The sequence below is a fragment of the Telopea speciosissima genome, chromosome 4 (assembly GCF_018873765.1).
Source record: "Telopea speciosissima isolate NSW1024214 ecotype Mountain lineage chromosome 4, Tspe_v1, whole genome shotgun sequence".
NCBI lineage: Eukaryota > Viridiplantae > Streptophyta > Magnoliopsida > Proteales > Proteaceae > Telopea > Telopea speciosissima.
This window is the reverse complement of record NC_057919.1, coordinates 27,812,854-27,839,398: the sequence shown is the minus strand read 5'-3', so window position 1 is coordinate 27,839,398 and position 26,545 is coordinate 27,812,854. Positions and strand designations below refer to the sequence as shown.

General features: G+C 39.2%; 2 protein-coding genes across 2 annotated transcripts; both read left to right on the top strand.

Annotated features, from left to right (window-relative positions):
* The first annotated feature begins 248 nt into the window (after positions 1–248).
* Positions 249–2,475, top strand: LOC122660343 (WAT1-related protein At4g30420-like). Its single transcript, XM_043855603.1, has 7 exons — positions 249–430; positions 507–575; positions 679–795; positions 901–1,135; positions 1,677–1,835; positions 1,943–2,094; positions 2,170–2,475. Exons 1-7 carry the CDS (start codon positions 249–251, stop codon positions 2,447–2,449), a joined length of 1,194 nt encoding a protein of 397 aa, XP_043711538.1. The 3' UTR covers positions 2,450–2,475.
* An 11,912-nt stretch (positions 2,476–14,387) lies between these two features.
* On the top strand, positions 14,388–16,614 carry LOC122659147 (WAT1-related protein At4g30420-like). Its single transcript, XM_043854293.1, has 8 exons — positions 14,388–14,588; positions 14,675–14,743; positions 14,847–14,963; positions 15,069–15,303; positions 15,842–16,000; positions 16,108–16,259; positions 16,335–16,419; positions 16,468–16,614. Exons 1-8 carry the CDS (start codon positions 14,407–14,409, stop codon positions 16,612–16,614), a joined length of 1,146 nt encoding a protein of 381 aa, XP_043710228.1. The 5' UTR covers positions 14,388–14,406.
* Positions 16,615–26,545: the final 9,931 nt, after the last annotated feature.

Below are 26,545 nucleotides of genomic sequence, written 5' to 3'. Positions count from 1 at the left end.
AAGAAGTGCCAGCTTAGAATTATATAACGACATGTGCCACGTTATGAGCTGTCTTTCTATTAATGGACCCTACATATTAATTAACTGGCAATCATATAATCTTCTCTCTGTCACTCTCTCTCTGTGTATGTATATGCTTCTTTTTTTTTGGTACGATATGATGTAAGTATATGCTTATAATAAGCGTATGCGTTTGTCATTGTTGAGTTGGTAAACTTAGAAGGTTTCATTTGTTGTAAGTAAAACAAATGGGTCGTTTAGAAGATTACAAGCCTGTGATGGCCATGGTGCTACTGCAGTTCACCTATGCAACTCTAGCTCTCTTCACCAGAGCTACCCTTTTGCAGGGAATGAATCCCAAGGTTTTTGTTGTTTACAGGCAAGCAATAGCTACTTTGGTCATAGCACCTGTAGCTTATTTCTCTGACAGGTGGGTGGGTCTCAGCTCTCTCTCTTTCTCTCTCTCTCTCTCCACCCTCTTTTGTCTGAATTGATTTTGTTGGCAGGAGAAAGACAAACAGGAGTTCTATGGGATTGAGAAGCTTTTCTTTGATTTTTGTTGCTTCTCTTATTGGGTATGTTTGTAAAGGAATCTATAATATTCAAGATTTGGTTTTGTGTGGTTTTGGATCTTCTATGTTGTGATTAGGATGATTGATGTTTTGGATTTATTTACAGTGTGACAATCAATCAGAACATCTATTTTGAAGGTCTTTATCTGGCCTCATCATCAATAGGAAGTGCCATGTCAAATCTGGTCCCTGGAATCACATTTCTGATGGCAACTATTGTAGGGTTAGTCCATCAAAACCCATTCATGCATCTTCTAATTACATCCAGAAGTTATAGAATATAAGTTCTAGTTAGTAACTGAATTGTTATGTTCCATAAACTGATCAGATTAGAGAAAGTACGTATTAGAAGCCTAAGAAGCATGGCTAAGGTAGTAGGGACAGCAGTATGTGTTGGTGGAGCTGTTTCCATGGCATTGTTAAGAGGCCCAAAGCTCCTAAATACTTCAATATTCCCAGTCCAAGAGCTAACTCTTAGTTCAGGAGGAGGCGAGAATTGGCCAATGGGTTGTCTCTTTCTCTTTGCAAGCGGTTGTTGCTGGTCGATTTGGCTGATTTTACAGGTATTTAGTCATCAAAAACTTTCAATCTCTTTAGTTATTTGTATAAGTTAACTAATAATCCCATGGAAATAGTTCGAAAATAACCTGAACAGATATAGCGGAAGAGATCAAGAACCAAGCTTTTGATTACTAGCACCACTGACATGTACAATCTTTTGCAATCTCTAGATATCTCATAACATTCTCGATAGAGAACTTCACACTACAAATTCCAAGGAAAAGACAGAATCCCACAGAAAACATAAAACACTTGGAGAACAAGCGTGAGAGGAGCGATTTAGACTCAGGTTGTGGGGCCTTAGGGTTTTTGGAGGTGTTTATGTAATCACCCAAGCGCCCCCCACCCCCCTTGCAGAGTCCTAATCAGAGTGGGAAGGAGAGGAGGGGGAGTCAGTCAGTTAAGAGTGACCGACCCTCTCTTTCTCTCTCCTTCTCGTGGGTAACGGGCGGCTGCCCTGGGTGGGCACCTAGAACCGGGTCTCAGACCTGGTTCCTATTAACAATTTGGATCACTAACATGCTCTTTATGGTCTAATAACAGGTCCCAATGTCTGCTAGCTATCCTGACCACTTATCATTGTCTGCTTGGATGTGCTTCTTGGCAACACTACAATCAGCAACACTTGCTTTCTTCTTAGAGCCAGACCCAAGTGCATGGACTCTACATTCTATTTCTGAGATCTCATCTTGTATCTATGCTGTAAGTAGTATTATTGTTATCTACACCAGTTCAACTATTGGTAACTGTTCTTTAAGGGTAAAAACCAAATCTATTAACATGCATGAAACTGGATGGTTGGTGTACAGGGAATCATAGGATCCGCAATTTCTTTTTATATTCAGTCATGGTGTATTTCACAAAGAGGGCCTCTCTTCTCGGCAATGTTCAATCCTCTTTGCACTGTTATAGTTACCATTTTCGCTTGTATACTTCTTCATGAGGAACTTTTCACTGGAAGGTAATAGTATCTTTTTGTTTTCTTATTTGGAATCCTTAGTTTTAGGCCACTAAAAGAGTTACTGTTTCAATTCAGTTTGGCTGGTTCTTTTGCTGTGGTGGTTGGTTTATATATTGTGCTTTGGGGTAAAGCTAAGGATCTTGAGGAGATCAAAGGAGAAGTGGGCCCAATACATGATACAATGAAGACTGTTACAATCAGAGGAGAGGTGGGGAAAATACACGATACAATGAAGACTGTGACAATCTTGATTGATGAATCCTTGAAGGAGAGTGGTAAATTAGACTTGGAGGAGCCCCTTTTGGCTCATGATAAATCTTCTGATGTGAATATTGAAAGTCAAAGGAACCAATAATGGATCAAATTGTTTATTTGATCCTTGAGGGGTGATGGGCTTGTTCATGTACTATTAAGTGTATAATCCAAAGAAGATTACAAGGGTCAATCACCCAAAATTAGTCCCTAATTAACTCCTATGATTGTGTAATGAAATCAATTATCCTAGTTAGTCCCTAATTAACTCCTATGATTGTGTAATGAATTCAATTATCCTAGTCAGAAGATAAGTATGAAAACTCATATGGTAAGACTTCCCCTCAGGTTGGAGTGTGCAGGTTAATGCCCAACTTGGAACTTATATATTGAAATGGTTCCTGACCAAGGGATTTGATGAAGAGATCTGCAATTTGATCACAACTGGGAATCTTTGTTGGCCAAATGAGGCCTTGTTGAAATTTTTCACGAACAACATGACAGTCAATTTCTATGTGCTTTGTGCGTTCGTGAAAAACTGGATTTCATGCGATGTGAATTGTCACAAAATAATGTGATTGGGGATTTTGGAGTAATTCCCAAATCCTTCAAAGTTGCGATAATCATGATATTTCATAGGTGGCAATGGCCATGGCCCTATATTCTGCTTCTGCAAAGGACTGAGAGACAGTAGTTTGTTTCTTGGTCTTCCAAGAAATGGGGCTGGAGAAAGTGGAATGCGGTATCTAGTCATCGATTATCTGCTTATTGGACAAGTTACCCAATCAAAATCACAGTAACCTAGCAAATCAAGTGATGATATAGAAGAAAGGAATATTCCTTGCCCTGGTGTAGCCTTCAAAAATCTAAGTAAATGATGTGCATCATCCAAATGGGTTTGGCGGGGTTGATGCATAAATTGACTTAGAATATTTACCGTGCGGACAATGTCGGTGCGAGTAACTGTGAGATAAATTAGCCGGCCGATTAGGCGATGATAAATTGATGGATCATGGAGTAACTCTCCGATCGAATCTATAAGACGCAAGTTTTACTCCATTGGTGTATCTGATGGCTTAGTCCATGGGAGTCCGCAGTCTTTGAGAATATCCAAAATATGTACTTGCGCTGTGATAGATAAATTCCCTTGGTAAATCGTGTGACCTCAATGCCCAGAAAATATTTCAATGGGCCAAGATCTTTGATATGAAAATGTTGGAATAAAAATTCATCGATTGTATCAATCAATGGAGCGGCAGTGTCGGTGATGATGATATCATCCACATAGATCACTATATAAACACTTGCATCTTCCCTTCACAATATGAACAAGGAATGATCTGCCTGTGATTGGATGAAACCAAACTGGAGGAGAGCACGTGAAAATTGGAGATCACTGACGAGATGCTTGTTTCAAACCATATAATGATTTTTCAAGCTTGCAAACGTCGTTCTCCCCCTTGCGACGATATCTAGGGGGTGGTGTCATGCGGACATCTTCATCGAGATCTCCATGTAAGAACACATTGTGAACATCCATTTGATGTAATAACCATCCTTGGATAGAGGCAAGGGCTATTAGAGTGCAGACTGTTACAAGCTTTGCGACTGATGAAAAAGTGTCGTGATAATCGATTCCTTCCACCTGTTTGTAGCCCTTGGCTACGAGGTGAGCCTTGTAACGTTCTATTGAACCATCACAACACTGCTTTATTTTGAACACCCATTTTGACCCAATTGGTTTTTTTCCTTGAGGTAATGGAACAAGTGACCATGTTCGGTTCTCATGTAATGCCACAATTTTGGCCTTCACTGCATCACTCCATTGTGGGTATTTCATTGCATCAGCAAAGGTTTCAGGTTCGCTTGTGGTTGCTAAAGAGGAGAGGAAAGCAACATGTTTGGGTGAAAAATTACTATATTGAAGAAATTTAGTCAAAGGATGGGAGGTACCTTGGATCATCGCCGAAGATGGTATTTGAGAGTGGGTAAACGAACATTAGTAGTCTCGTAATTAGCTTGGTGGTACCCAATTGCGTTGGGGACATGTTGATGGAACTTGAAGAACTGGGCTCGTTTCTTGATCTGGAGTAGATAAAACAATGGCTGGTAGTGGAGGTTCGGTTGTACTTGGAGGTTCAGAAACAATGGGGGTCGATGGAGCGGTACCCGAATTTTCTAAATCATCCTCATCATTGTCATTTAACAGTAGGGGACGCACAAGAGGTGATGGGACGCCCGAGGTGTTTTGAAATGGAAAAATATTTTTTTTTTTATACCGTATTAAGTGTATAACCCAAAGAAGATGGGATTGGAATTGGTGTGTTTCCATAGATATAAGTGTGCCAATTTATACAAGATTACAAGGGTCAATCACCCAAAATTAGTCCCTAATTAACTCCTATGATTGTGTAATGAAATCAATTATCCTAGTCAGAAGATAAGTATGAAAACTCAAATGGTAAGATGTACCTATGTGTTTTTGCTTGCTGATGGGATTTTGTCCCCAAAATTTCTAGTAGTGGTATGTAGAAGCTAAATTTTGATTGTTTTTGAGTATATATATATGGACCAATAAGTTAAGACTAAATCTCTGAATTGAAATACCAATTTATACATACACACACCTCATTGTTATATTAAAAATTGTTCATTTTCGAGTAGGCATATGAAATGACAGGAATTATTCTCACTGAAAAAAAAATGTGGGTCGAAAGTTGAGCAGTAATTAGTGTGGGTGTCAGAGGGCATGTAGCCAGGTTGAGCATTGTTGGGAGTGTCATGAGTGGCGACGTTGGCTGTAGGTGTAGAGCCGCTGCTTGCATCGACTAAGGATAGTTTCTTCATCGAAGAAGAGTGCAAAAATTCATGACTCAAAAGCAAGGAGTGAAGTTCGTCATAGGAGATTGGTGTTGGGAGTCCCATTGGCATGGGAATTACTTCGTGAAAATCAGACCATAAGAAGCGAAAAATATGTAAATTGAAATCTGTAGTTTATAGAGGAGAGTCAGCAGCATTGAGTTCATCAGAAATTCCCTTTGCATTTTGCATGAAAATTGCAATCGATTCATCACGCTTGTGTACTAGGTCTTGTAACATAAGGTGGAGAGAGAGAACTCAAGTTGCAGAAGCGGAAGCATAGGTCGTTGTCAATATTTTCCAGAAGGCCTGACTGGTATTCTCGCCAATAATAAGAGAGAACACCTCTTTAGTGAGAGATGAGATAAGAAGACTACGTAAAACCGCATCTTGTTGACACCAAGTAACAGCAGCCGCAAGTTTAGGTGGACAAGGTATGGTTCCATCAAGAAAAACAAAGCGATTGTGGCCTTGTAGAAAAGCTTCAATCTGAGTATGCTAATACAAAAGATTCTTTGGAGTTAGTTTCAAAGACAAATAATGATGGACATGGGGTATGCTAGGAGTGGTGGACATGGTGGGTAGGGATGGAAAGCCAGGTAAAAGATTGGAAGGCCGAGTAAGAGAATCGGCCAAAGGGGGGAAGGTGAAGGCGGCCATGAGAGGGGAAGAGATAGTGGTGGTGGGAGAGGCGTTGATGGAGGCGGCAACCGTGGTGTTGGCGACAGCAGTAGAGGTCGGATCTCCCATGGTCAAGCACCTGTGTTACTCGGTTGAGGAGAAAAAAGAAAAAAAAAATAAGAGAAGAGGGAAGATGCTCGTTGGAGCTATAATGGCTCTGATGCCATGCTAGACCGATGGAAATTGTGAAGAGAATTGTATTGATTGTAATTGCCTTGCCTTACATTTGATTACTATATATTTATATACATGAGAGAGTGAGACCCTTGATAGAGATTCTCAACAATAAACCTGTTATTTACAGTCAATGAAATATGAGGAAACTATCAATTTAATACAAAAAATATATGGTAATTCAAGCTGGAGATGGGCCGGTTGACATTCTTGTTCTTGTACCTCACCATTATGGAAACACCAAAAATGGAAGATGCCAAGTAAGTCTGGCATTGCTATATTCGGTTGATAAGTAAGAATGTTGACCGTTCGATCCTCCATCCAAGGGAGATACAAAAGTCATTTAAAATCCCAAATAATAGATCTCAAAATCTCTAGGCTCCGTTTGGTTACAAGGGGAATTAAAGGGAAAGGAAGGAAAAATTTTCAAACTTAAAAAAGAAACTTTTGTAATCATTACCCCATGTGATTGTATAAACTAGTTAAATTTTTTTTACCATATTTAGTAATGATACATTTTACATTTTAAACTAAAGGGAATTGGATGCAAAGTAAAGTGGATTTTAATGACCAAATATAAAATGATTTGGAGTTAGTGATATTGTCACATGAGGTAATGATTACAAAAGATTATTTTTTAAGTTTGAAATTTTCACTTTCCTTTCCTTTAATTCCCCTTGCAACCAAACGGAACCTAGTGATAGTGCGAGAATCGAAGGCCACCTTGTCATACAAGTCTGAGAGGAGCTAAAGGTAGGATCACCAATGATCACAACGGGGCAAGGATTGGGATCCATAGTCATAGCTGAACCTGTAATCAAGGTTGCCTAGCTTATTATTTGTATCACTAACAAGGCTGAAGACTGGTCTGTGAACGTGGGGCATTCATTCTGGGCTTATAGAAGATGGCCTGGGAGAATTAACAAATGACGGGCCTGAGCCGCAGATTCAACAGGGCAATGCTCATCAGAGGGCCGTGGGAGGTCCAAACATAATTGGATTGGGACCCCAACACACCCCAAAGTCAAAACCAAAAGGGAGTGTCCTAAGAACAAGATGGGCATAACCCATCATGATGAGATTAAAAGAGGCCCCTCCGCCTAGCCGAATTTATGGGCCCATCCAACAAATTTTCCCATGGGCCTGGTTGAGGGATAGCATACCCCAAAGGAAGAGCAATTCCACGTATCTTTTCTAGATGGAAATAGGCTAAATATATCTGAAGATCTAAAATGGGTCTTATGTGAGACTATGGGCTAGGTATTGTAGGGAACAAACCCTCAAACGATCATCAGTCTTATCCTCTAAGGTTCGAGAAGGTTTTGCTATTGGGTGTTGTAGCGGTCATTGGTGGCCATGGAGCATACGTCGTAAATTAATTATAAGAGCATCTCTTGCGCCACCTATCACAACCACTAAGGACCAGCCTGGAGAATATATTGTGAACGAATCCACAGCTGGTAAGACCATGCCTTGTACAGCACAATCGGTCCTACATCAATCCAAGCTAACATCCCATGAGGCTGGATCAGGTTCTCGTATGAGAACCATTCTCGTATATTAGATGCCGCACAGATGGATTCCACTCACTCTCTTGGATTCTATCCGTGCCGCATCTGGCGTAAGTGAACCTGAACCATTCTGACATCTCATTGTATCATTATAGAAGTTTAAGAGATTTTAAAAGTCAGAAATAAATTCAACAAAAACTGTTGAAAAGTCAAAAAAATAAATAAATAAATAAACCAATACATGCAATAGATCATATGATTAAGATCATGGTTTTAGTACACCGGATTGGAGCAGGTATCAATAACCTACAAAATCGATAAGATATCGATATAGTATCGGCTTGGAACGGCTGTATCGGACAAAACTACCCTTGAACCTCCTTAAAAAATAAGTTTTCTGATAATTTTACCCCTTGTCCATACCGTACTATTGATACAATATCGGTACAGTATCAATATCGATGACTGGCAAAACCGATATGTATCATCCGATACAAACAATACGATATTGATACTTAGAATCATGGTTAAGATTGGACACCACAACCTGATAGGTATCTATCAAGAAAGTCCCAAATCTATCCAATGGTTAGCTTATCAAATCATCAATGAAAATTGGCAAGAGGTGATGAAAAGGACTTCGGCAGGATAACCCATGAAGATTCGTACCAAACAAAAAAGGATAACCCATGAAGATTTTCTTTCCCAAACTTTATGAAGTGGAAAAGGTACTAGAACATCCATGTTGGTAGGCCTGCCAACACAGTCCATCAAATTTTGGCCAACTTGGCATGTGACATTGGTAATTTCCAACAGTGTGGGTAAGTAGGATCAAGTTTGGATTAGTTACAAGTAAGATTGGTCTAAAACTCAAGTTCGGTTCCTCTGCACGTATCAACAGGTGGACGTACATGTGAAAGCCAACCATCTGTCTTATTTTTGCCATTTACAAGGGGATGAGGGGTTTTTATGAAAATAAAATTAAAATGTGATTGACCCTGAGATGTATGTTTAGGTGTTAGTACGTGCAGTTGATCCATTCTCGTAAAACTCCACAAGATGATAAATTTATGGGAAGGAGAATGCTACTTGGTCATGTGGGGTGCGTGGTCCCTACGCTTAGACACAGGGATGCGTAAAATGATCGCCACAACCCCGGAGATTTCCTCCTTTCCATGAGGGCAAGATGGTCATTTTGTGCGGCCCTATGTCTCGGCATAGGGACCACACACCGTACACTGCACACTCTAAATTTATTGTGGATTAGTCTTGTGTATTTATTCTTATATTTGAATTTTTAATCATTGTTTGAGCTGAAATTTATAAGCAAAGAAAGAATATATAATTGTATGGGTGTCAATTGGGTATGGAATCGGGTATTCGGTTTGGATCCGATTCAGTTCCAAACAGTGGCATCGGGATCCAGATCCGGATCAAGTCCTGTAACGGTTCTAGAATTGAATACTCTATCCATTCTAGGATGGTTGCGGTCCGGATCTGATTACAATCCAGTTCTTGTATTCGGTTCTTATCTGGTTATTACATCTGGTTAATATATCCAATTTAAATTCGGTTATGCCATTCGATTCTCGTTCGGTTCTGATATTCACGAGACAAATCAATGTTTGCTTCTCCATTAGAAACTTTTAAGAAACCACTTAATTGACACCCTTAGTCTGCGGTAGATCCTTCGTTTGCAGTTTGCTTATCCTAGGGAAGATGAAGTGGCACAGATTAAAGAGAAAAAAGTGAGAATTGAAGGGTTAAGTTAACCACATAACTATCAATTAGTCTTTTAAACCTAATAAAATATTAAGATTTTATGTTAATTTTTAAGGTGGGTATTCGGTCCAGTTCCGAATAGATCTGCCGGATAGGTGGGTAGATCTAGATCCGATCCGAACCGAATTATAAAAGCATTTTTAGATCCAAGACTTAACCATATTAAATTCGATCCGAATCCGGATTCGGTACTTGAGTCCTGGTTACTCATTGACACCCTTATTAATAATTGGGATTAAAATGAAATTTATAAGTAGATAGAACGGTCAACCTATAAATCAAATTTATAGGCACCGCCTACTCCTGTAATGTAAGATATGCAAATTGAGCTTTACAAGAATTTTTGTTTCAAGATTTTTCAGTTAAAAGTAAGGGAGCACTCGATTTTTTATTTCTTGTGTTTTTTTTTTTTGGCTGAAATACTGTCAAGATGGTAATGGAGAGATCCAATCTCCATCACTTGATTCATTCTATTCATTTGCTATCAATATAAATACAATCCTATATCTATTATGGAATGTACAATATATGGGGTGATACATAGAAGGAAAGATAATACAATTAGAATATGGAGAAGATGGAAAAAGAATAATGGCAAAGATGGAATGTACAGGTCATGCATGCGTGGATGAGCTAATACTCCCCCTCAAGTTGGAGCGTGGAGGTTACAAACGCCAGCTTGATTCATTCTATTCATTTGATAGCAATATAAATACAATCCTATATCTATTATGGAATGTACAATATATGGAGTGATACATAGAAGGAAAGAGAATACAATTAGAATATGGAGAAGATGGAAGGAGAATAATGGCAAAGATGGAATGTACAGGTCATGCATGCGTGGATGAGGTGGATGAGCTAATACTCCCCCTCAAGTTGGAGCGTGGAGGTTACGAATGTCCAACTTGGTTGTAAGAGCCTAAAATTGCCTCCGGCCTAGGGCTTTAGTTAACAAGTCGGCCAATTGGGATGTGTTTCCAATCTTGGTAGGTTGGATAAGGCCTTGTTGCAGCTTTTCGCGAACGAGGTGGCAATCTATTTCAATGTGTTTCGTCTGTTCGTGGAAAATGGGGTTGGCTGCAATGTGAAGTGCCGCTTGATTATCATAGTATAACGGAACTGGCCGGGTGGGGGTGAGACCAAGGTCTTGCAGTAGCGAGGCTAACTAGGTGATCTCACAAGTAGCGACAGTCATGGCCCGGTACTCGACCTCGGTAGAGGAGTGCGAGACAGTGTGTTGCTTCTTTGTCTTCCAAGAAACCAGACTATCACCAAGAAAAATGCAATATCCAATGGTAGAGCGGCGAGACATAGGGCAACTGCCCAATCCGAATCACAATAGACCCGGAGTGTCAAAGAGGTGGTAACAGGAAAGTGAAGGCCCTGGCCTACTGTCCCTTTGATGAAACGTAGGAGGTGGTGCGCAGCTTCAAGGTGCAGTTGGCGAGGCTGATGCATGAATTGGCTCAAGATGTTGACAGTGAGAGCAATGTCAAGCCCTGTAACCGTTAAATAAATGAACCGGAGAATCAACCGCCTATAAGAGGTGGGGTCAGGGAGAACATCCCCAATGTCATCTGAAAGTTTGAGATTTTGCTCCATAGGCGTGTCGGCAAGGCAAGCATCGGAGTAGCCTGAAGAAGTGAGAATGTCAAGAGCATATTTTCTTTGGCAAATATAAAGACCAGAAGTGGAACGAGCGACCTCAATGCCAAGAAAATATTTCAAGTTGCCTAGGTCTTTGATATGGAATTATTGATGAAGCATTATCTGGACAATCCGGATAAGTGTGATGTCAGAACCAGTGATGATTATATCATCCACATAGAGAAAAACAAACACAGAGGCGGTCCCACGATGAAGAATAAATAATGAGTAATCGGCTTGAGAATGAACGAATCCAAAGTGACACAGTGCAGCCGAAAATTTAGAGTACCACTAGCAGGAAGCCTATTTTAAGCTATATAAGGATTTGTTCCAACGGTAAACTAACTCCTCCCCCGTGCGACGATAACCGGGTGGGGGAGTCATGTAAACCTCTTCATCAAGGTCGCCATGTAAAAAAACATTGTTGCCATCCATTTGTTCCAAGGACCATTGATGAGCTGTGGCAACGGCAAGAAGGACACACACTGTGACAAGTTTTACAACAGGGGCAAATGTGTCATGAAAGTCTACCCCCTCTACTTGAGTGTAACCCTTGGCAACCAAGCGGGCCTTGTACCGTTCAACAGTCCCATCAGATTTTCTCTTGATCTTATATACTCATTTGAGCCAATGGCCTTTTTTCCCAGTTGGAAAGGTACCAGAGACCAAGTGTCAAGATAGTAATGGAGAGATGCAATCTGCATCAGCTTGATTCAGGTGCAATGTTTAACAGGTGTCTATGTTTGCATTCTACAACCCCATTTTGTTGAGGGGTGGAGACGCAGCTAGATTGATGAAGTATCCCTTTGGTTTGAAAAAACGAAATTGTGGAGTCATTAAAAAATTCAGTCCCATTGTCCGAACGAATGCATTGGATATTAGAGTGAAATTGGGTGTGTACCATAGCAGAAAATTGTATAATAAATTGATGAACATCACTCTTAGAAGTCATTACATAGGGCCAGGTACTACGAGAAAAATCATCCACCACAGTTAAGAAATAACGTGCACCAGATAAGGAGTTGGTCCTATAGGAACCCCAAACATCTAAATGTAATAATTGAAAACAAGAAGTGGTACTAATTGTGCTTGTAGGAAAAATCAAACGAGATTGTTTTGCCAAAGGACAAACTGTGTAAGAGCACTTAGTGGAAAAAGAAATTCCAGAATTTAAACGATTAAAATGGGAAGGTGAAATATAACCAAGGTGGCCAGTCGCCAATGCCAAAGATCGAAGTGAGCACAAGGGGAGGCCGCAAAAACAAAGGGAGCAGGGTTGCCGACCTTAAGGTAATAAAGGCCACCATGACGCCTACCCGTCACAATAATCTTCCTCGATTGTGGGTCCTGAAATACACAAGAATGATAATTGAAAGTAATCAAAAGATTAGTGGAGGAAGTTAATTTGCTAATAGAAATGATATTGAAACGAAACAATGGAGCACACAAAATAATTTACTAATAGAAATGATATTGAAACGAAACAATGGAGCACACAAATCATTGTCAAGAACCAAATCAGGAAATAATAAAATATGACCTTTCCGGGTGACCGGTATATGGGAACCATCAGGCAATGTGACAGGAAGGGAAGGGGTGATATGATCGGTAGCGCCGGAATCTAAAATCCAGGCGTTACCGGAAGAGAAACAAAGTGGATTACCTGCCAAGTTTAGCAAGGTATGATCACTACCGAGTACCGGCGTGAGGAGGTGCTGAATCTGAGGAACAGTAAGTGAGGGAACCGAGGACGATTCAGTGGTGACAGTAGCAACAAGAGGCCGGGGACCCAAAGACTGAGAACCAGATGCCGAGGTGGGGTTGTGCTGAGAACTGGAGCGTGTAGCCCACCAATCGGGGTATCCGTTCTTTTTGAAATAGCAGGACGTGGAATGTCCATCCTTGTGGCAGAAATCACAGTGATATAAGGGCTTGGTGGACGAAGATCCATAACGAGACGGGCGGGTATTGGTGATATGGGCAGCAGCCATGGCCGCCTGTTCTGGAATGGTTGGACGGGTATCACGCAAAGAGCGTTGGCGTTCTTCCTGAAGCAAGAGTGAATAAGCCATATTGACGGAAGGGAGGGGCTCCATTAACAATATCTGGCTGCGAACGGCTGCGTAAGAGTCATTAAGGCCTTACAAAGAGTCCAGAAGTGCATCAGTGTCAAGGAACTGCTGGAGAGTGGAATTAGTTTGACAAGAGCATTGTGGTAAGATACGATAAGAAAGAAGCTCATCGCGGTAGCCCTTAATGATGGTGTAATATGCAGAGATCGAGTCAGTGCCTTGCACATGCGTGGATAAAGCACGACGAATCTCAAAGATCCGTGGTGCATTCTTTGGAGAGAATCGATCACGCAAATCCTCCCAAACGGCATGAGCAGAGTCCAGCCAAAGTATGCTATGAGAGATAGAAGCAACTATAGAGTGTACTAACCAAGACCGTACCATACTGTTGCAACGTATCCATGACGCAAAATCCGGAGAAGATGAATTGAGCTTAAGTAAGGAACCATCAACAAAACCGAGTTTGTTCTTGGCCTCAAGAGCCATGAGTACGGCACGATGCCACGTTGGGTAGTTGTCTCCATCAAGGAGAGGTGTGACAAGAGAGCTTCCAGGTTGATCACTGGAATGGAGAAAATATGGAGAAGCAACAGAAATCGTGGTGGAGGAAGTAGCCTCCATTGAACTAACAGAGGATGAAGGAGAAGTCATCGTTGGAAAGCCCAAGGATCGAAGGAGGATGATACCATGTCAAGATGGTAATGGAGAGATGCAATCTGCATCAGCTTGATTCATTCTATTCATTTGATATCAATATAAATACAATCCTATATCTATTATGGAATTTTCAATATATGGGGTGATACATAGAAGGAAAGAGAATACAATTAGATCATGGAGAAGATGGAAGGAGAATAATAGCAAAGATGGAATGTACAGGTCATGCATGCGTGGATGAGCTAATAAATACAATATCGTAGTGGTACAGAAAAAATGTGGAAATCAGATTCGCTTCCACCGATCCGCATATGATCGCTGTCGTAAACATGAACTTGACTTCTCTTCTTCTTCTTCTTCTTCTTCTTCTTCTTCAGTTTTAAAATGTATATTGTCAGTGGGAACCATGAAATGTCAGCTTATAATTATATAAGGACATGTGCCACGTTAGGTAATAAGTATCTCTATATAGAACAACCCAAATGAGGTGTCTTTCTATTAATGGACCCTACATATTCATTAACTGGCAATCATATAATTTTCTGAAAGAGCCTCTCTCTCTCTCTCTCTCTCTCTCACTCTCTCACAGTGTATGTATATGCTTATAAGCTAATGCGTTTGTCATTGTTGAGTTGGTAACCTTAGAAGGTTTCATTTGTTGGTAAGTAAAACAAATGGGTCGTTTAGAAGATTACAAGCCTGTGATGGCCATGGTGGTACTGCAGTTCACCTATGCAACTCTAGCTCTCTTCACCAGAGCTACCCTTTTGCAGGGAATGAATCCCAAGGTTTTTGTTGTTTACAGGCAAGCAATAGCTACTTTGGTCATAGCACCTGTAGCTTATTTTTCTGACAGGTGGGTGGGTCTCAGCTCTCTCTCTCTCTCTCTCTCTCTCTCTCTCTCCCTCCACCCTCTTTTGTCTGAATTGATTTTGTTGGCAGGAGAAAGACAAACAGGAGTTCTATGGGATTGAGAAGCTTTTCTTTGATTTTTGTTGCTTCTCTTATTGGGTATGTTTGTGAAGGAATCTATAATATTCAAGTTTTGATTTTTTGTGGTTTTGGATCTTCTATGTTCTGATTAGGATGGTTGATGTTCTGGATTTAATTACAGTGTGGCAATCAATCAGAACCTCTATTTTGAAGGTATTTATCTGGCCTCATCATCTATAGGAAGTGCCATGTCAAATCTGGTCCCTGGAATCACATTTCTGATGGCAACTATTGTAGGGTTAGTCCATCAAAACCCATTCATGCATCTTCTAATTACATCCAGAAGTTATAGAATATAAGTTCTAGTTAGTAACTGAATTGTTATGTTCTATAAACTGATCAGATTAGAGAAAGTACGTATTAGAAGCCTAAGAAGCATGGCTAAGGTAGTAGGGACAGCAGTATGTGTTGGTGGAGCTGTTTCCATGGCATTGTTAAGAGGCCCAAAGCTCCTAAATACTTCAATATTCCCATTCCAAGACCTAACTCTGAGTTCAGGAGGAGGTGAGAATTGGCTAATGGGTTGTCTCTTTCTCTTTGCAAGTAGTTGTTGCTGGTCAATTTGGCTTATTTTACAGGTATATAGCCATCAAAAACTTTCAATCTCCTTAGTTATTTGTATAAGTTAATTAATAATCCCATGGATATAGTTCGAAAATAACCTAAACGTATATGGGAAGATAGCGGAAAAGATCAAGAACCAAGCTTTTGATTACTAGCACCACTGACACGTACAATTTTCTGCAATTTCTAGATATCTCGTAACACTCTCAACAAAGAACTTCACACCACAAATTCCAAGGAAAAGATGGAATCTCACAGAGAACATAAAACACTTGGAGAACAAGAGTGAGAGAGAATTAGACTCAGGTTGTGAGGCCTTAGGGTTTTTGGAGGTGTTTATATAATCACCCAAGCCCCCCCTTGCAGAGTCATAATCAGAATGGAAAGGAGAGGAGGGGGAGTCGGTCAGTTAAAAGTGACCGACCCTATCTTTCTCTCTCCTTCTCGTGGGTTACGGGCGCCTACCTTGGGTGGGCGCCCAGAACCGGGTCTCGGACCCAGTTCCTATTAACAATTTGGATCACTAACATGCTCTTTATGGTCTAATAACAGGTCCCAATGTCTGCTGGCTATCCTGACCACTTATCATTGTCTGCTTGGATGTGCTTCTTGGCAACACTACAATCAGCAACACTTGCTTTCTTCTTAGAACCAGACCCAAGTGCATGGACTCTACATTCTATTTCTGAGATCGCATCTTGCATCTATGCTGTAAGTACTACTATTGTTATCTACACCAGTTCAACAATTGGTAACTGTTCTTTAAGGGTATAAACTAAATTTATTAACATGCATGAAACTGGATGATTGGTGTACAGGGAGTCATAGGATCCGCAATTTCTTTTTATGTTCAGTCATGGTGTATTTCACAAAGAGGGCCTCTCTTCTCGGCAATGTTCAATCCTCTTTGCACTGTTATGGTTACCATTTTCGCTTGTATACTTCTTCATGAGGAACTTTTCACTGGAAGGTAATAGTATCTTTTTGTTTTCTTATTTGGAATCCTTAGTTTTAGGCCACTAAAAGAGTTACTATTTCAATTCAGTTTGGCAGGTTCTTTTGCTGTGGTGGTTGGTTTATATTTTGTGCTTTGGGGTAAAGCTAAGGATCTTGAAGAGATCAAAGGAGAGGTGAGCCCAATACATGATACAATGAAGACTGTTACAATCAAAGGAGAGGTGGGGCCAATACACGATACAATGAAGACTGTGACAATCTTGATTGATGAACCCTTGAAAGAGAGTGGTAAATTAGATTTGGAGGAGCCCCTTTTGGCTCATGATAAATCTTCTGATGTGAATATTGAAAGTCAAAGGAACCAATAGTGGATCAAATTGCTTATTTTATCCTTGAGGGGGGTTGGGCTTGTTCATGTACTATTAAGTGTATAACCCAAAGAAGATGGGATTGGAATTAGTGTATTTCCATAGATATAAGTGTGCCAATTTATACAAGATTACAAGGGTCAATCACCCAAAATTAGTCCCTAATTAACTCCTATGATTGTGAAATGAAATCAATTATCCTAGTCAGAAGATAAGTATGAAAACTCATATGGTAAGACTCCCCCTCAAGTTGGAGTGTGTAGGTTACAAACGCCCAACTTGAAACTTAGATATTGAAACGGCTCCCGACCAAGGGATTCGATGAAGAGATCTACACGATCAGAACTGGGAATCTTTGTTGGCCAAATGAGGCCTTGTTGAAAATTTTCACTAACAACATGACAGTCAATTTCTATGTGCTTTGTGCGTTCGTCAAAAACCGGATTTGATGCGATGTGAATTGTGAAAAAATAATATGATTGGGGATGTTGGAGTAATTCCCAAATCCTTCAAAAGATGCGATAACCAGGATATTTCACAGGTGGCAATGGCCATGGCCCTATATTCTGCTTCTGCAGAGGACTGAGAGACAGTAGTTTGTTTCTTGGTCTTTCAAGAAATGGGGCTGGAGAAAGTAGAATGCAATATCTAGTTATCGACCGTTTGGGTATTGGACAAGTTGCCCAATCAAAATTGCAATAACCTTGGCGATCAAGTGATGATATAGAAGAGAGGAATATTCCTTGCCCTAGTGTAGCCTTCAAAAATCTAAGTAAACAATGTGCATCATCCAAATGGGTTTGGCGGGGCTGATGCATAAATTGACTTAGAATATTTACCGTGTGGGCATTGTCGGAGCGAGTAACTGTGAGAAAAATTAGCCAGCCGATTAGGCAACAATAAATCGACGGATCATGAAGTAACTCTCTGGTCGAATCTGTAAGACTCAAGTTTTGCTCCATTGATGTATCTGGTGGATTAGTCCCTGGGAGTCCACAGTCTTTGAGAATATCCAAAATGCTTGCGCTGTGATCACTGTTAGCAAAAACGCGTTTAAAACTCCGTTTTAAACAGGTTCGTTTTTTACCGTTTTAAACACATTTTGCCGTATGCTTCCCAAACATACAGTAAAAAATGGCAAACAGCAAGCATTCCCGTTTTAAACGCGTTTAAAACACCTTCCCCTTTTTTTGGCGGTTTTTTACGACCTTGGACTTAGCTGACCATATCTCTCTCTCCCGAACTCTGATTGGCTTGATTCTTTCACCGACGTAAAGATGACACGAAGGGCTACATTGTTAGGGTTAGGGTTTAAGCACAAAGTTGCTTAAAGCATTACACCCTGAGTATCTAGTTTGGAATACCCAAACTGCTGCCTCCAGCTAGTATTTATAGGAAACTAGGGTTTAGGTCAGATGGGCTAATTACTAGATTGCCCCTCACAGCCTGGGCATTAATACAAGTAGGATTATATTAGAACATATGAAGGGATATTACATAAATACCCTTACAGTCCACAGTCTTTGAGAATATCCAAAATGTACTTGCGTTGTGATCACTGTTAGCAAAAATGCGTTTAAAACTCCGTTTTAAACACGTTCCCGTTTTTTACCGTTTTAAACACGTTTTGCCGTATGCTTCCCAAACATACAGTAAAAAATGGCAAACAGCAAGCATTCCCGTTTTAAACGCGTTTAAAACACCTTCCCCTTTTTTTGGCGGTTTTTTACGACCTTGGACTTAGCTAACCATATCTCTCTCTCCCGAACTCTGATCGGCTTGATTCTTTCACTGACGTAAAGATGACTCGAAGGGCTACATTTTTCATGATATCACCTTCAACTCAAAGTCAATGCATGGATACCGGAAATAGAAGCATGTATTTCAAATAAAAATTCCTCAATTTATATGAGAATAGTGACCTTTTTTTGGTTCTATTTTTTTTAAATATAAACGTTTAAAACCATATCGTCCGTTTTCCGTTTTTTACCGTTCTCTTTTTTTTTTACCGTTTTATTTGACCATCCGTTTGCAATTTCTTACCGTTTAAAACCCGTACCGTAAAACTCCATTTTATTACCGTTCCCGTTTTTGCTAACTATGGCTGTGATAGATAAATTCCCTTGGTAGATCGTGAGACCTCGATGCCCAGAAAACATTTCAATGGGCCAAGATCTTTGATATGAAAATGTTGGGATAAAAATTCGTTGATTGTATCAATCAATGGAGCAACAGTGCTGGTGATGATGATATCATCCACATAGAGCACTATATAAGCACTTGCATCTTCCCTTCGCAATATGAACAAGGAATGATCTGCTTGTGATTGGGTGAAACCGAATTGGAGGAGAGCGCATGAAAATTTGGAGAACCACTGACGAGATGCTTGTTTCAAACCATATAATGATTTTTCAAGATTGCAAACGTCGTCGTTCTCCCCCTTGCAACGATATCCAGGGGGTGCTGTCATGTAGACATTTTCGTCGAGATCTCCATGTAAGAACACATTGTGAACGTCCATTTGATGTAATAACCATCCTTGGACGGAGGCAAGGGCTATTAGGGTGCGGACTGTTACAAGCTTTGCGACTGATGCAAAAGTGTCGTGGTAATCGATGCCTTCCACCTGATTGTAGCCCTTGGCTACGAGGCGAGCCTTGTAACGTTCTATTGAATCATCACAACGCCGCTTTATTTTGAACACCCATTTTGACCCAATTGGTTTTTTTCCTTGAGGTAATGGAACAAGTGACCATGTTCGTTTCTCATGTAATGCCATAATTTTGGCCTTCACTACATCACGCCACTGTGGGTATTTCATTGCATCGGCAAAGGTTGCAGGTTCACTTGTGGTTGCTAAAGAGGAGAGGAAAGCAACATGTTTGGGTGAAAAATTACTATATTGAAGAAATTTAGTCAAAGGATGGGAGGTACCTTGGATCATCGCCGAAGATGGTATTCGAGAGTGGGTAAATGAACATTGGTAGTCTCGTAATTAGCTTGGTGGTACCCGAATGCGTTGGGGATGTGTTAATGGAACTTGAAGAACTGGGCTCGTTTCTTGATTTGGAGTAGATAAAATAATGATGGCTGGTGGTGGAGGTTCGGTTGCACTTGGAGGTTCAGAAACAATGGGGGTTGGTGGAGCGGTACCCGAATTTTCTAAATCATCCTCATCATTGCCATTTAACAGTAGGGGCGCACAAGAGGTGATGGTATGTCCGAGGTATTTTGAAATGAAAAAATATTTTCATGAAATATGTTTTTGTGATACCGTATTAAGTGTATAACCCAAAGAAGATGGGATTAGAATTGGTGTGTTTCTATAGATATAAGTCTGCCAATTTATACAAGATTACAAGGGTCAATCACCCAAAATTAGTCCCTAATTAATTCCTATGATTGTGTAATGAAATCAATTATCCTAGTCAAAAGATACGTATGAAATCTCATATGGTAAGATGTACCTATATGTTTTTGCTTGCCAATGGGATTTTGTCCCCAAAATTTCTAGTTGTGGTATGTGAAAGCTAAATTTTGATTGTTTTTTAGTATATGTATATATATGTATATATGGTATTTCAATTCAGAAATTCAGTCATAACTTATTGGTCCATATATATATATACATACACACACTTTATTGTTATATTAAAAACTGACCATTTTCGAGTAGGCATATGAAATGCCAGGATTTATTCTCATTGAAAAAAAAAGTGGGTCGAAAGTTGAGTAGTAATTGGTGTGGGCAAAGATGCCTTCAGAAGGTTAGGGTTTGGGATGCCTTCATTCTGTAAACACAATCAAGATCTCCTCGTAGGGCGGGATGACTTGCAAAATGTTATGGTGTTCATGAGGTAAACTAATGTGTGAACCATGGGCCATAATTCTCAAAGGTTAATTTGGTAAATTCCTAACATTAGCAAGGTTAAACTTGTCATTTTAACTTCTTGATGAACCCTTGAAAGAGAGTGGTAAATTAGATTTGGAGAATCCCCTTTTGGCTCATGATAAATCTTCTGATGTAAATAATGAAAGTTAAAGGAACCAATAATGGATCAAATTATTTATTTGATCGCTGAGGGAGGAAGGGCTTGTTCATGTAGCTATGTGGTTTTGCTTGCCGATGGGATTTTGTCCACAAAATTTCTAGTAGTGGTATGTTAAAGCTAAATCTTGGTTTTTTTTTTTTTTTTTTGGTAAGCGGAAATTTATTGATGAGAGGGGTGAGTACAACCGTGGCATCAATCACACAAAGGTCCCGAAGCCACCGAATGGAGTTTGGCCAATCTGTCATGTACCCAATGAAGCGCCTTCCTTGCTAGAGCATCCGAGACACGATTCATAGCCCTAGGAACAAAGAGAGATAACGAGAGGAAAAAGAAGTCCTTAGCGTAGTCACGTCCACTACTAAGTCCTCCACTTCCCACACAGGACTTTGACCCCTCAACAAAAAGAATAGCATCCAAGCTATCCGATTCCACCACAAGATTATCATATCCCACTCTAAAGCCAAAAGTAGAGCATCACGGGCGCCAACGCAGTTCTCCCTGGATGATCGAACCAAGAACAATAGGGATGGAACGAGCCTTAACCAAAGCACGAGAATGGTCTCTAAAAATAATTCCAGTCCTCCCCTACTTGTCTCGGCGTGAAAGCCGCATCACGGTTGCTTTAACAGAGCCCATTGGCGGGGAGTCCAAAAAGAACATCGATGAGAACTATCGTTCCCCAAGCCAACCGAAGAGGAGTTTGAAGCACCCCACAAAATCGGACACATTAGAAAACTCCACGAAAGCTTTGTCGACCATTTGAAGCACATCCGATGGATCCCAAGTCTTGCCATTAAACACTGCTCATTTAAGCACGCCAAAGGTACCAACAAATGAAAGAAGCTCTAGAGATGCTTCTCGAGCCATCTTTTTATCTTGCTTGAACCAAACATTCCAGCTATAAATCCAATCCACCAAGCTCGGCCTTTCAGGAGGAGAGAATTGAAGAGGACTACCGAACCAAACATTTCGAGCAAAGGGGCAGTCAAGGGACCAAAATGAGCTTTGACTATCTATATATGTATATCATACTACTATTATATAAAGCACGTTGTGGCAAAGCTTTCAGTTACCTATTCTACCCTTCATTCTTATCTAAAATTTCATTCTTCAATTCTTAATCTTTATGTCATTATTTCTTATAATTTCATAATCTTAGGTATCCTTTGTATTAATTATTAATTAATTAATATTAATATTAATAATATTTATTATTATTTAAAGCAAATCTCTCCAATTCTCTCCACAAAATTAGATTTACCAAAAGTTAATCAGTTAACAATTATGGAGAGAAAATCTCTCCAATTCTTTCTGATAAAATTAAGGTAATAAATCATACTATTATATAAATTAATTAATATTAATAATATTTATCATTATTTAAAGCAAATCTCTCCAATTCTCTCTCATGAAATTAAGGCAATAAAAAAACCCCTTAATTAAATAAGGTAGATATTCATTCTCTCTCTAGCTCTTTTGCTTGCTGTTTTTTTATTTCTTTATTCTCAACAATATCTCCCTTCTCTCTCTCTATTTGAATCCACAAAATCTCAAAACGTTTCTTGTATCTTGTATCTTGTATCTTGTATCTTGTATATATAATATAATATATATAATTATATTATATATATTATATATTACATATTATATATTATATCATACTATCATACTATTATATAAAAGCACGTTTTTGGCAAATCTTTCAGTTACCTTTTCTACCCTTCATTCTTGTCTAAAATTTCATCCTTCAATTCTTAATCTTTATGTCATTTTCTTATAATTTCATAATCTTGGGTACCCTTTGTATTAATTAATATTAATAATATTTATTATTATTTAAAGCAAATCTCTCCATAAAATTAGATTTACCAAAAGTAAATCGGTTAACAATTATAGGGAGAAAATCTCTGCAATTCTCTCTCATAAAATTAAGACAATTAAAAAAAAAAACCCTTAATTAAATAAGGTAGATATTCATTCTCTCTCTATCATACTATTATAGTATTATATAGCTTCCATTCCACATCTTTCTCCTAGAGATCAATCTTCTCTTCCCACATCTCTTTCTCTTTTCTCAGTCTTCTCTACCTTAATTATAGTTAAAATCTGCCAAATTTAAGGTAAAAATAAAAGAATCCCTTTGAAAGAAGTATATTTTTTTTCCATTTTTAATCTCATGAGTGGGTCGATTTCTCCTCTAGAGTTTCTGAGTTTTTAAAATAAAAAGAATCCCTTTGAGAGGATTATATTTCTTCCCATTTTTTAACTCATGAGTTGGTCGATTTCTCCTCTTACATTTTCTGAGTTTTTTCCCCCTCTTGTGCGTAGGAGTACCTCTCCTTTTTTTCCGCCTATTTTAACTCAACCGCACAACTCTATCTCTCCCTCTCTCTCCCTACAACCTTCTGATTTCTCTCTCTCGTTCCTCCTTTCTTTTCACGCACACTTTCTCCCTTACCTCTCGTTCTCATATCTTCTATATTTTTTCTCCACTTGCATCTCTCTCTCTCTGAGTCCCCCTATTTCATTCTACGTTCTTCTACAGGCAATAGTTAGTAGAGTCCAACTCTACGTACCTGGGACTGCTACTTGATTATGCGTGGTAGCTTACAATCTAATGGTCCAAAACTCTTTGCAACTCCGAACCAACGCCAAAGGAGACTTTGATTGCGCATTTGGTGATGGGAAAAAGGAAATGGTTTATATTATACGGCTTGCTGGCCAATGCAAGAAATTAAGAACAAGGAGCGAGTCTGTTTTTATCAGGATCACAAATGCCCAATCTAAGTCTCAGACGTCGGTTGGGAGCTACAAGCAGTTTGGAATGGAAATCCGGAAGCCGGAGATTGATTATGAAGCTTCTGACGACTGGTGGTGCGTAGGGGAGGTATGTCTATTGGTAATTTAAGTCCATATTTAATTTTTCGTTCGTTCAAGATTTTTTGCCTCAATCGATTACTGTTTTTATGTTCCCAAATCCCAATTACTTACTCATCATAATTCATATATGAAGGGAAATAGATTCTTGATATGTAATGAGGCCTGCCTAGGGGCTGCGGACTGGTAATATTCTTTGTAGCCTCTTCACATTGTAGATTTAATTTGAATCTCTCTTTTGTACAGTTTGCATTATTTCATTCTTTGTTGTTGTGTTTCCTGTGATCGAATTCTAATGCTTAACTAGGTATTTAAGTACAGAATTGGCATTTACCAAAAAACAAAAAAGTACAGAATTGGCGGATAGAAAGAGAGTCGTGGTGGTTTCACTCTTAATTAATTAGGTACTTAAAATTGAGTCCAGTGAATCTTCACGTACGTGAGTGTACATGAACGACTCACAGTCATTCAAATGGAACTTTCTCACAGATTGGATTCCATCTGAACGACTGTGAGTCATTCACGTACGCTCACGTACGTGAAGATTCCCCGCTCACCTTAAAATTACATTGGTGGGGAGTCTTTAGGTATTTGCGTATGATCGATCATGTGGACAAGTTTACACTATCATCATCCATTCATTTGGTAAGCTTCCACCTTCAAAGCATAAGCATTCCACCATGTGGTTGCATCGTGTGGCACAATTGCTTGTGTCAGTTCACGCCGTCTCAGTCTTTGGTATGATTTCTACTTTAATTTTTGTGTTATTTTATTTTCTGTGCCTGTTTGATATGCGTTTTGCAACTTGCATTTGATAAATAGAAATCATAAAATAGTTGAGGATTTATTTTCATTTTAGAGACTGATCGTAATCACTTTAATTAGCCTATTTTGCACTAGACTTTTAATCCACTGTTTGTTTTTAGAGATTTTATTGTATTTAATTTAAAAAATTTGGGGGTGGGGGTGGGGGTGGGGGGAGGGTAAACAAAAGGGAGTGAAAGTTACTAGATGTTCTTTAAAAATACAAAAATCAGGTTTTTGGTTGCAATGAGGGTGGGGAAGTTGGATTCCTAATACTTTTCTTACACGTCCCTTGTCGGATAGGAATTGGCCTGAATCGGTCCGATCCATCTGTTTTTAAGTTATTTTATAATGAAAATAGAATCGGTTTAGGAATCGACCCATGATTCAAGGTGGATTACAAAAAAAATAACTTGGATTCAGACAATTTGGATCTGATTCAGCCGCCGATTCTAGCAATAACGCTTAGAAACAGTGGAAATCAGGATCAATGTCAGCAGATTTCGATCTGAATCGAGCAGTTCTCTGCATTTTGGGCTTACCGTTTTGTGATTGTTCTCTTGTTAGATACCTATGGTTGGTTTTTTCAAATAATATTTTACTTTTTTTTTTCTATTTTCCCTACAACTGTCTATACTAATTACCTTACATCTCTCTCTCTCTCTCTCTCTCTCACCTTCTTAGCATATGACCTCAATAAGATCTTACCTAAAGAAACCCTTATTAACATCTCTGTTCCTCAATAATCTCTCTCACATCTCTCTCTCTCTCTCTCTCTCCCTCTCACACACACACATTCTCATGGCTCTTTCTCTCCCTCATTACTCTCTCTATCTCCTTAATAATACCTTGGATTCTCTCTCTCTCTCTCTCACCTATCTCGATTGTTAATCAATATTTTTATCATGATTTATTCATTTGACTTTTATTCTTCTCCATCCTTGTTTCCGGATTTTTTCTCATGGGCTTTCATTAAATTTTTCTTACTTTTGATTTAAATTTGTCCTTGATCACATAATTGATTATCTAATGAATGATATATGCTTGATTTAAAATATTTTTCCTGATCATAGAATTAGTTATATCTAATGAATGATATGTGTTTGGTTGCTCTTTAGTACGACTTTGAAGGGAGAAAGGATTGGTCAAGTTCGTGAAAGGTAGTTGCAAAAGCTGGTCTTTGGGTTTTAGGCTTTTTACTTGTAGTTTTGAACATCATTTAAGTTCTCTCTCCTTCAAATTAATCTTCTCTTTGTTTTACTGTTCTATGGTTATTGCAATTGTTTTTGGATTGTTGATTCTTTGTCAATGGTTGTCCAATGGCGGTGGTGGTCTATTTTGTTTATAGTGGCTATGATATAACTACAGTTTTTGCTGGCTCTCTATTTTGGCTTTAGTCTGTTCTTGGTTAGGGTGTTGGGGCTGGTTGTATTAGGAGCCACACTCTAATATCCTGCTTTGTATTCCTACCTAATTCATTTACTTCTTCAATAAAATTTTCTTTTATGTTTCTAATAAAAAAGCATGTTAAAGCATCATTATGGATAGATTGCGTTCTTGGCTATGTTAACTTGTGAGATTTATTGTGGTTACCAAGATGACATCAAACATCTTCTGATCATGTGTTAACAGTCCCATTCCCTGCTATCCAATATCGAGCAACCAAGATCATCTGGTATATTTATACATCTCTTGAATTCTGTTGTTCCCAACTATTGTATTAGTTGACTCTTCAATAGTTTGATCTCTTCCCAATATTCCCTTTTTGAATGTTGTTCATTTATAGGTTATTGCACACTTATACATTGTTCATGTTGTATCACAGTGGAACCAAGTTTGATCATCTGGTAAATTTATACATCTCTTGAATTCTGTTGTTCCCAACTATTGTATTAGTTGACTCTTCAATAGTTTGATCTCTTCCCAATATTCCCTTTTTGAATGTTGTTCATTTATAGGTTGTTGCACACTTATACACTGTTCATTTTTTATGTTGCCATGAGATGGAAGAAAATGCAGCCGCAGTTCTGGGTCTAAGGCTTCTTGTATGAAAAAGGATTGTTATCTTGAAAAGGGATTTCCGCAACAATTCCATGCTCTCTCTCTCTCTCTCTCTCTCTCTCTCTCTCCTCCTGTTGCGTTAGGAAATTGTACAGCAGTCCTTCGACTGCCATCACCTGCAAAAGGACCAAGGGTAA